Raw genomic sequence first — 11325 nt, 5'->3', positions numbered from 1 at the left:
CACCTCCCAGATCTTCTACCCCGATCTCTCCCGAGCCTTCCCCTCCCTCTTCTCCCCAACCTTTATTAGCGCCCCGATCCCCTTCTCCCATACCTAATTACCCCCCATAATTACTCTTGATTCCGATTCTTCGTCGGAGGCCTCAGAGTTCCTTGAGGATCAGGAGGATTTCATAGGACATCCTCCTGACTTTGATGAGACCTCCCATCCCTTCGACTTCCCCCCAGAGTCCCCGTCAGAATATCCTCTCCCGAATCCTACCCCTGAACCTTCCCATCCCGATCAATTAAACTATTTTATAAGCCAGTTCCCCCTCCTCGATATCCCTATCCCTGAAGGATCTTATTGCGTGGATCCAGGTGACGTGGACCACGAAGAGTTCCTACATTATCTAACTACTGCCCCTCCCGACTCAATAATACCCTGGTACCTCCCCGGTTCACCTTTACCACTAGCCGTCCCCATCCAAGCTTTATTAAGAAAATTTCCGCCGTCCACCATCCAGTTCGATGACTTTTGACCTCTGTTCCTTCCCTGAAATACTCCTTTAGATTTTGCTTAAATAGGAAAATTGTAAAATCCAGCCAGGATATAGCCTCCTCAACTCCTTTTATTTATTCCTGGCTGATGTCCTCCGAATTAATGTAACACCCGCGAATTTACATATTCACACACATACACACTCACAACTCGCACATAAAAGATGTTCTTGTAAACCCGTTAATGATAATATCGAATAAATTTTAATTTATAATAAAGGGACAAATTTATTTCACTCATCCCCTTCATTTCCAATATCGCACAAGGTCCCGTCCCGTTTAAAAGAGATTAGATTCTCTTACCGAAAAGGGACTAACGAGCGCATCGGCCTAAGACACTCACAGTGTTAAAGGGACCATTCTGATCACTGACCTGTGTTAGGCCCCAGCACAGTGCGCTCGACCCGATCCATACACACGCCCGAAAGTGTGTCACCGGGTAAGTAGGTTACGTTCGTCCAGCTGGCCCGACCTTTCAAGGGTCTGGACGTAACATAACATTAAGATTAAACCTAAAAGTAATCAGATCAGAATCAATTTAAAAATATCCTAGAAATATTTTTTCTGCATTAAGATTTATTGAGTCGTTTGGAAAATAAAATAAACATTAATTTAAGTATATCGGCTAAATAATATCGACCGGACTCAGCAAGGCATCCTCTATGTTCTTTCTTAATGCTATAATATTTTTCAGACAAAATTCGAAATTTGGTCTAGTATATGCTGCATTCCAGCAACGTAGCATCAACTGGTACAATGGTGACGGACAGTTAAGAGTCATTGGCAACCTGCCTCCAGCACATACATAATTTATTACTTCTTCATTAACCTTGGCACTATAAGGTTGCTCACCCAACGATGTAATTTCCCACATTAATACCCCAAAGGACCAAACATCGGTTTGAGAAGTAAATATTCCCATTATCAAAGATTCGGGTGCCATCCATCGAATAGGAAGCAAATCTTCTCCTTTCTAAAACATGATTTAAACAAAAATTTAATTTTCTGATTTAAGTTGTTCATTTCTAGAATGTGTGCAAAATCAAAAACGTTAATTTATCTCTTGCTATATATAAATAAAAACTACTTATATTCTATATTACTTAAAAAAACAATACATGATACTATTATAAAAAAATAGAAAGTATTTTTAGAAGAATTCATTTTTTAATTATTAACTTTTTTCCATAATTATATATACCAGGCGATAATAATCATTCTTGATCTCTCTAGTTAGTCCAAAGTCTCCAATTTTGATGACACGATTCTCTCGATTTCTCGAAGATACTAAACAATTGCGACACGCTAGATCTCTATGTACAAAACGTAACTCTTCCAAGTAGCAACAACCTCGCGCAACATCTTCGCACATGGCGAGCAAATCCTGCAAACGCAGAGCAGACGAATCTGACACTTGCAAATTTCGACATTGTCTCAAATATTTTAACAGATCTCCAATTTCCATCAATTCCAACACTAGTAACGGAGAGTCTCCATCTAAACAAACGGCAAACAATCTTAATATATGTTTGTGTTGAAAATGACTCATAAGCTTGGCTTCCTTTAACAATTTCTTTTTCTCATGGGAAGAAGCATCTTTTCCAAGCGTTTTTATTGCAACGGATATCTCTGTGCCCGATTTTTCTAAATCCTTTACCTTTCCTTGATACACCTGCAAAATATTTCACACAAATTTACATGCGTACTTTATTGAAAAATGTATAATTTAATGTCAAGTAGTATTTTACTTTATATTTTACTTTATATTAAATAATTCAATGAAAAGTATATAATAAAGTGCATGCTTGTTTTCTCATGTAAATTTTATATTACTTATAATCTGTTTAAAAAATTCATGTGATTTATATTTTTATTAGAAAATATGTATCTGTTAAACCAAAAAATAATTTAAAATATTGCTTGAAAACATTAATTTTTACCATTCCGAATGCGCCGCTACCAAGATGTTTCGTAAATGTAATTTGATTTCGTGCGATTTTAGTTATCGCACATTTATCCGGATTATAATGTAACATAGGACTGTAAATCATATTGAATTGAATGTTGCGACAAGGTACTTCAGGTAGAATCGCCAATTCTACATCGGTCATTGTAGAAGACAAAAATTGTTCATTATTACCTCTGCGTTGACGATACACTATTATAAAGTTTCGATTTGATTATGTAATAATATGTATTATAAAATTTACTGTATTTTAGTAAATTTATTCGTTTAGTTTTATATAAGTAAATTACTATTTTCAGTAAATCTCTAGATATTATATCAGATATATATGTATAATCTACAATTCAAGTTGATATTTATATCAAATATACTTACAACGATAAATGTAGAAAATGCAGATTATAGGAACTATAACCAACATCAATAACAAGTAATATTTATTCCATATTATTCCAGGAGTACTCGGAATATCTAGATTAAGCAAAAGTATAATTTTAATATCTTTGTGTGTGTATATTTTTACAAATTTATTTTTACTTATAACTTTATTATAAGATTTAATTTTTTTAAATTTTAGATTCCTATTCATATCCAAAAAATATTAGCACATATTATAATATCTATCAATATTATAATATCTATGCAGCACAAAATATTACAACTACTTTGCAACAATGTTGCAATATTACAAATTGCAAGGCAACATTACGGAAACATTGTAGAAATATAATTTAACAAAATGTGAATTAGATATTAGCAATATGATATTCATATTTTGAAAACATTTTAAAACTATAACACTCTTTAATTTATCTATAAAAATAATATAATAATACATTTTTTTATGTCTGTATATATGCGATGAATTTTACTTTTTTGCAAAAGTCAAATGAATTATTGACACAAATAATATGGAGTAAATATAATTCTAAGCTACAGATAAGCCTTGCTATTTTTTTATTAAAATATAGATAACATTTTACATCAATGTTACAATATATTTTATAATATATTTTATGTTACAATATATTTTCACTTCATGTACGAATACGATATTAATCTTCAAAGATAATATATCTTTTTATTATATTAAGAATATATATTATTATATCTATCATTATATTTTTCTGTACTTTTCACATGCAACTATATGTAATTGTAACGGATTTTTAAAATTTTTAAATTTTTAAATAAAAATGTAATTAGGAATGTATAATTAATTCTATAACTAATATATAAATGTGTATAAAATACCTATTATAAGAGTATATAGAATATTTAAAATAAAAAAAGTGATTCGTAAGTAATAATTTAGAGCAATTTTGTACAAAAATATAACATTTTATTTTATATGATGTTATGTTTAAATATAATTTTGTAATATATTAGATATCGTAAACTAGTATTTATATCAAGCTTTTTAATTTAATTAAATGTTTCCAAGATATTCATCCATCAAAAACAAAAATATTTTATACGTAATGTTATTAAATAGCTGCTATAACGTTGCATTCTTTCCAATATATTACAGTGTAATATTGCTACAATATTTCATTGCAAGAAGCGAACACTTTAACTTTATCACAATCTTATAACAATAACTCAGCAAAGTTTCGCATTTGATTTGCAATATTGCAATGTTTCAATGAAATTATTCTTCAATATATCCGCAACCTTATCGTGCTGTATAGGTATTTTCATTTGCTTACCACGTTTGCTATCACGTGTTGAAAAAATAAATCTTTCATCAGCCGGCCATATAAAAGTTTCCTCATATTTGAGAAATCTCAATATCAAGCGAAACTTGTATAAAGTTCCCGATTGTAAATTTTTGAGATAGTATATTACTTTATCTTTATAATTCATTTTAAAAGAATTCATTGTTTGCCACTTTTCTGCTGCAATATCTTTGTACTCTAGTGTAAAAATGATCGTCAGATTAATGTTGGAGATCCATGAAATGTTCATGCTATTTATGTCGACCCCGCTCAAAGTAATATTGTTTGGTTCTGAGGATATGTGAACGATCTTGGTTAAACTCTCGTTGTACAAATCGCTGAAATTAGTTGGATACACACGCACGTATATCAAGTAATTTTGTATTGGTAGCAACAAGTTAATCTTTGTGAAAAATCTGTCATCTGCCATACGTTTCGGCATATTGATAAATTGTTTGCTCTTATGTTGCTTGTCGTTCACTAACTTCCAATGCACTTCGTAGTTCACGCTCACGCAGTTCAATTGCTTGGGTGGCATCCAATGAACTACTGCTATAGTAGGCGTCAAAACTAAAACACTTATGTTTTCTGGTGCATTAAGCTTGCCCGAATTAGTTTTTAATGACATCACATTCGAATTGATTGGATTTATTGATAATTGATCAAAGTAAAAATTGCTTAAAGTAAACTGCAACTTGTACTCTGTAAATGGTGTTAAGTTCTGAATCTCGTAATATCGCTCGCACGTCACATATCGCAGCACATTGAATTTCTCAGATTTGTTGAGATTGTTGTCTAAACAGCTTACAGAGATAGTATATATAGTAGTTGGTAAATTATATTTTTTGCATCCACTCTTTACAACTGACTCCGGAAGATTCACAATGATGCTGTTTGTTGTTGTATTCACATTCTCAAAATTATAAACTTTCTCGTCAGGTGTCAGGCATCTCATTGGAGGATATGGTTGTACAGATTTATCAAAAGCGTAAATTTGATAAGAAAATTCCATTGAGTCTATTATTGTCTTTTCAACATATTTGTCTGCATTTACGCTCTTGAGACTTGCGTATTTCTTTTTCAAAACATAGAAAGAAGATTTAGGCGAATAATTGCTAATAATTATTGCTGAAATGTAAATGTTTCTTTTGTCAATCGTCATAGATAGGAATTCCAAGATATCACTTATGTTTTCCTTGTGTAAAATCTTACTGCATATAGAAACGTTAGTGTCTGTCACAAATATGCGATTAGAAAATAACCAGTAAATTAACGGCTCCTCATTATTTATGTTTTCAAATATTATTTTAAGAACATGTGTATTTTCATCATGAAATAGGCACAAGGAATTATTTATCGAAACAATTTGCTGAATTTTTTTATTGGGCTGATGTTTATTTATATTATATTCTTCATTCTTCAAATTGTATGATACGTAATATAAAATTCTAAAAAATATGTAATAATTTTACTCTCATTTTTACTTTCATTATAAAACATTATTTTAACAGAAAACAGAAATTTGTTTGTAGTGAAAATTCGAAATTCTTATAATTATATTATAACCTATTATTTTTTTTACTTATGATCTTAATTGTAAAATCACGTAAAATTATAGAAAAATTACAAATATGCATAAATGTTTAATAGAAAATTATTTTTTCAGGTGAACGTACCCCATAGACGGTGACACACTTAAAAAGTAAATAACATCTGATGATTTGACAATCTCATCAAATTTAATTATGCCATTTTCCCACATTGTTAAGTCGAACTTTACAATAATATAATAGTAATCTTTCGTACAGGCTATATATAGATTTCTTGCTACCCAGTCAATGCAGAGACTATGGGGATAATGATCAAAGTTAGCTATTTTTGTGATATTATTTTCATTAATCTTCAATGTCATTAGGTATCTTTCTGTTAGCCAATAAATTCTATGTTCTTGTATCGAATAAGCGACATATTTTACATATCTGAAAAAAAGGAACCAATTATAATTGTATAGTAAAAAGTTATAGTTGAAATTTCTAATTTTATAGTTATTACTGTATGTTGTAGTACTGTAATGTTGATAATAATAAACATGTGCATAATAATAATAACTTTAATTTTATATTTAATGTTAAAAATAATTTATGATAAATATAACTGTTTTTTATCAGTATACGTACCCTGACATTAAGGTATTAGTAATTCTTAAATCCACGTCCAATATTTTCATATCTAGATCCGTTGTAAGTAATAATTTAGGTATTGGATTTTCATGTGTAGTCGACACATTGATTAAATCCGTGTAAGGACCAGCAACAATTTTAGTATGCGCACGTACTCGAAAATAATATGTCGTGTTAGATGATAGATTGTGCACCGTGTGCTCCAATTTTGTAGCTGTGATATTTTTATCGTCCCAGATTTCTTTAAAGTCCTCGAAGGAAGAACACTGCACTTGGTACACTTGTGTTATTTCATCGGCAAATTCTGGTTGGTTCCATCTGTAAAAATTTTAGCAAAACGAAATAAAAAGGAAGGCTAAAAGAACGTGGCGCAAGATGTTAGAGCGTAAAGAAGTCGAAATAATAATAAAGACTCTAAGTAACAGACATAATATATTAATAATCAGTCAGATATAAAAATATAAAAAATATGTCTGAAAAAATTGATTCGAGTGAACAGAAAATAATACATACGTACGTTTCGATCTTTTCAAGATCTTTTTCAGTGTTCGAGATGTCGTTAGAAAATAAATTAAATTAAATTAAAATTAAATTAAAATAAATTAAAATAATAAATTGAAATAAAATTTGAGCCATTTTATATTTTAACAAAATTATAACAGAATTATCATTTTGATATATTTATGTCGTTGAATTTAAGAAAAAGAAAGAATAGTGAAAGAATTTAAACTGAGAATTTGGATTTCTTACCTCAATGTCACAAAAATGTCGTTTACTTTTTCTGTAAATTGACTGTCGAATTGTACAAATGCTCTGAGAGATGTTGGCTTGCTCAAAATGCTTTCTAAAGATTTTAAGATCGTAAACATTAACACTGTTATATATAAGATTAAGTGGATTATCTCAGTAAATCAGAAAGAACAATTTAATGTGAAAATAAAGGAAAGAGAAAAAATAAATGTAAATGACAAAATATGGAAATTAGCAGAGTATTGATCTTTAAAAAGATAATATAAGAATTTTTAGCGTCATTTAAGATTTAGAAAAGTAATCGTTAATTCATTGCAAAAACGAATAAATAACTTTTATTAAAATGACAAGTACTTTTCGAAAAATTCCTATAGCTTAAGAAGTCAGAAGTATAATATTTGCGACTGCTTTAATACAGAGTAACATATTAATAAAATTGATTTTACCTTAACTTATAACAATTTTTATGTAAAATGTTATGTTTATATTATGCTTTTCTGTTTCTTTTTAGAATTAAAATTTATATTCTTTTCAATACTGGAAGATATTTTTAGATTTGATTGCCACTCTCTCTTGAATTTAAATTATATTTATACCTTTTTATCATAGATTTTGTTATTAATGTTTTATTTTTTTGCAACTTACCGATGGATTCTGGAATGATAGAAATATTTGCAAGTACAATTTCATCGACTTCCCGCTTATTTCTCACAGTACTATCAAAATGGTTCCGGTCAGATTTGAATTTTAGTATATGATGCTCACTTTTCTCGGACATTGAAATATCCTTCATAAAGTGTAACATACGAAAAGAATTAAGTGAATATCATTGAGGCGATTGTTTCTGGCTTTTAATGATAAATTATATAATATATAAAATTAAACAAAAAATTACCATTCGTTTTTGGTTTGGTTAATAATACCGGTTTGATATATACCATTCCTAAATGATATAAATTGAATGTGATGTAGTTTTATTCATGAAATCTATTTTTTATTTATTTTTTTAAGGCATGTTGTATCAAACATAACTGTCAAAGGAAAATCAATCAATAGGTTAACGAGAGTCAATGAGGATTCATAACAGCTTTTATCAAGTACAAGCGAAAGTGACTTACACAGCTACAGTGGAGTGTAGCTCTTTGCAATTATTAAAACAATTTTGTCTAACGTTTTGATTCTTTCTCACGATAGGTTAGTTAACTCTATTCAATTATACCGTAATGCATATTTCTTTTTATAAATTTGCCGATATTACTAAAGTTTTATTAATGTTTGTACTTCAAGAATAAAAAGATTAAAAATATTGTTGCTTTACAGTTATTAAATATTAGTCATAGAATTATATAAATTCTTTTATTTATTACCTTGTCAAGTTTTTTCGTAAATTGTTTCGAATGTTCGTTATATTTTTAACACAAACAAATTCAGCAAATAATAAATATAAACCGATAATGTCTCGATAAAAATATGTGTATATAATTTTATATAAATGAATATATGTACAATAAAAATTAATATAAATTCTAGCGATAGTAGTTGAATATATGTTGATCGAAATATTAGTGTTGATAGATACAACTTGATGAATGATTTTTTTATCAGACAGATTTGCTATCTCGATATTTAGTAGCTCTGTTTCGTTATATAATTATCCTAAACCCAAAGAAATGATGCTAACTTTCTAAATTAATTTTATAAAATAAAATTATATATGCAGGATGTACCTCCTAGAAGTGGCCACCCCCTTTTATCTCTTAAACGAAAAGAGATAGACCATAACAAATATATATGAAATTAAATGGCTTTAACTGAACTTTATTGTGAGCATAGTGGTTGATTACAAAATTTATCTGTATTAAAGAACGGAGAGATATGTATAATTTTTTATAATAATGTAGATATTTTAATATAATAAAAGTTGTAGCGCCATTTGAAATGAATATAACGATGTATGATTTAATGTAAATATTTTACATATTATACGAGATTTTCCGGCTTGAAATATCGCGGGCGACGTCCACCATTTCATTTTCGGCCCTGCGATATAGCCAACTTCTGACTGAGTATCATGATTAAATGACAACATGACATATGTCAACCTCTAATGCACGAGTCAGAAGTTAGCTATATCGCAGGGCCGAAAATGAAATGGTGGACGTCGCCCGCGATATTTCAAGCCGGAAAATCTCGTATAATATGTAAAATATTTACATTAAATCGTACATCGTTATATTCGTTTCAAATAGCGCTACAACTTTTATTATATTAAAATATCTACATTATTATAAAAAAATTATACATATCTCTCTGTTCTTTAATACAGATAAATTTTGTAATCAACCACTATGCTCACAATAAAGTTCAGTTAAAGCTATTTAATTTCATATATATTTATTATGGTCCATCTCTTTTCGTTTAAAAGATAAAAGGGGGTGGCCACTTCTAGGAGGTACACCCTGTATATATATATATATATATATATATATATATATATATTAAAATTATATATATACATATATATATATATATTAAAATTATATATATACATACATATATATATATATATATATATATATATATATACTTTATTCATCTTTTTTTACAACATCGTACATACTTTTTTTTCAGATTGAATTATTTTATTTTATCTTATCTTATCATATGTAGAATATATAATTTATTTTCATTCATGTTTAGTTACACTACTAACTGCAATAACATTCAATTGTTTCTTAATCAAACGAAAATATCTCTTACCTGCGTGAAATTTAATTCCTGATACATGGAAACATTTTCTTCCTGCAGGATGTTTAAAGTGGTATAATCCTTCGGCGTGATAGTTGCCTTTATCAATACTAAACTTTTCAATAAAACACAAAAAATTGTTCCAAACATGATTTGCATTTTTCGTAAACGTTTGCACTCAATCAGTTCCCTGTTCAACCATTCCCGTTGAATTCTCAGTTAATTGTTTTTCTCACTCTACTAATTCTGATGTGTTAATCGAATTGATATTAATTCAAATATATATAAATTTATTTTCGATAAATTCCTTAAAACTCAGTTTTAACGAATCATAAGTTATTATCTTCTAATATTATGTTTTTAGATTTCTCTTTATGGTTCGCGATCACAATATATACCTTATGATTAAATTATGGAATTCTTAGAAAATAAATAATTTTTTTAGGAGAAGAAATGGCAATGCAAAATGATACAAAATGATCATTTGATTGTATAGCGAAAAAAGGAATATAATTATCAGCTTTTTTTATTAATATTATAGTAGAAAAACGTCGATAAAAAAATAACTGTAATCAAATTACAAACGATCAGAGAAGTTATAGAATTATAGATGTTGTAACATTTTCAGCCACATTCAAGCACACGCAGCGTGTAATCGAATTCACTTGAATATTTATTATATCTTTAGTTTTAAATATGTAATTATGACAATTCGTTCGTACGATTGTGTTACTATATACAATTGTGTTACTACGTATGCTTTTTAAAATCCACTATTCGTACACAATTTTTTATGATATTCATTTGATGCAGTTTGAATCAAACGATAAGTAACGCGGTAGTGTGTTTGGCTTGCGATCACAATACTAACTGACTTCGAATGATCAATCTGATCATGTGTTGCCACGCAGTGACGTCTTATTAACTGCATTCCGTTTGTAATTTATTTTTTTCCACGGAGATACTCGCGTTATTTCAAAGAGAATTAAAATCTTTAAATTATTTGACAAAAAAGTTATACATGTATAAAACAAAATAGTTCAATGTATAAATAAAAATAATTATATGTATATATAATTGTTTAATCAATTTTATTATAAACTTTTTACATTAATTTATTTCTGAGTATCTTTTCTTTGGCATAAGATGTACGTTTACTATAAAAAGATATGCTGATTATAAAAAAAGTAATAATGGATTTAAAAAAGCGATTTATACGTTTTCTGTGACATTCATATAATGCAGTTTGAATCAATACATAGCGTTTTTAATATAAATCATGTAGTTCTAGTATAAATAAATACAAATTTTCAATAGCACATAAATAACTAAAATATATAAAATAATTGTACGAGTTATTATTATCGTTATTTGCATCAAATAAACTTATAATAACGTATATAATATAATTTTACTTAATATTA

The 11325-nt window shown here is 28.5% G+C and overlaps 2 protein-coding genes across 2 annotated transcripts; both read right to left on the bottom strand.

Moving 5' to 3' along the window:
- Positions 1 to 1119: 1119 nt before the first annotated feature.
- LOC112638893 (protein sevenless-like) lies at positions 1120 to 5634 on the bottom strand. The gene is made up of 5 exons (XM_025411462.1): positions 4215 to 5634; positions 2881 to 2976; positions 2480 to 2697; positions 1741 to 2211; positions 1120 to 1512 (listed from the first exon to the last, which is right to left on the bottom strand). The coding sequence occupies exons 1-5, from the start codon at positions 5383 to 5385 to the stop codon at positions 1165 to 1167; spliced, it is 2304 nt and encodes a 767-aa protein (XP_025267247.1). The 5' UTR covers positions 5386 to 5634; the 3' UTR covers positions 1120 to 1164.
- LOC112638925 (proto-oncogene tyrosine-protein kinase ROS-like) lies at positions 5409 to 10185 on the bottom strand. Its single transcript, XM_025411563.1, has 7 exons — positions 9914 to 10185; positions 7799 to 7940; positions 7154 to 7247; positions 6401 to 6721; positions 5900 to 6202; positions 5659 to 5671; positions 5409 to 5456 (listed from the first exon to the last, which is right to left on the bottom strand). Exons 1-7 carry the CDS (start codon positions 10058 to 10060, stop codon positions 5409 to 5411), a joined length of 1068 nt encoding a protein of 355 aa, XP_025267348.1. The 5' UTR covers positions 10061 to 10185.
- Between the last annotated feature and the right edge of the window lie 1140 nt (positions 10186 to 11325).

Source organism: Camponotus floridanus, unplaced genomic scaffold, assembly GCF_003227725.1.
Source record: "Camponotus floridanus strain SB8 unplaced genomic scaffold, Cflo_v7.5 scaffold106, whole genome shotgun sequence".
In the NCBI taxonomy this organism is placed as follows: domain Eukaryota; kingdom Metazoa; phylum Arthropoda; class Insecta; order Hymenoptera; family Formicidae; genus Camponotus; species Camponotus floridanus.
Note: the sequence above shows the minus strand (reverse complement) of the source record. Positions and strands in the feature narration are given on the sequence as shown.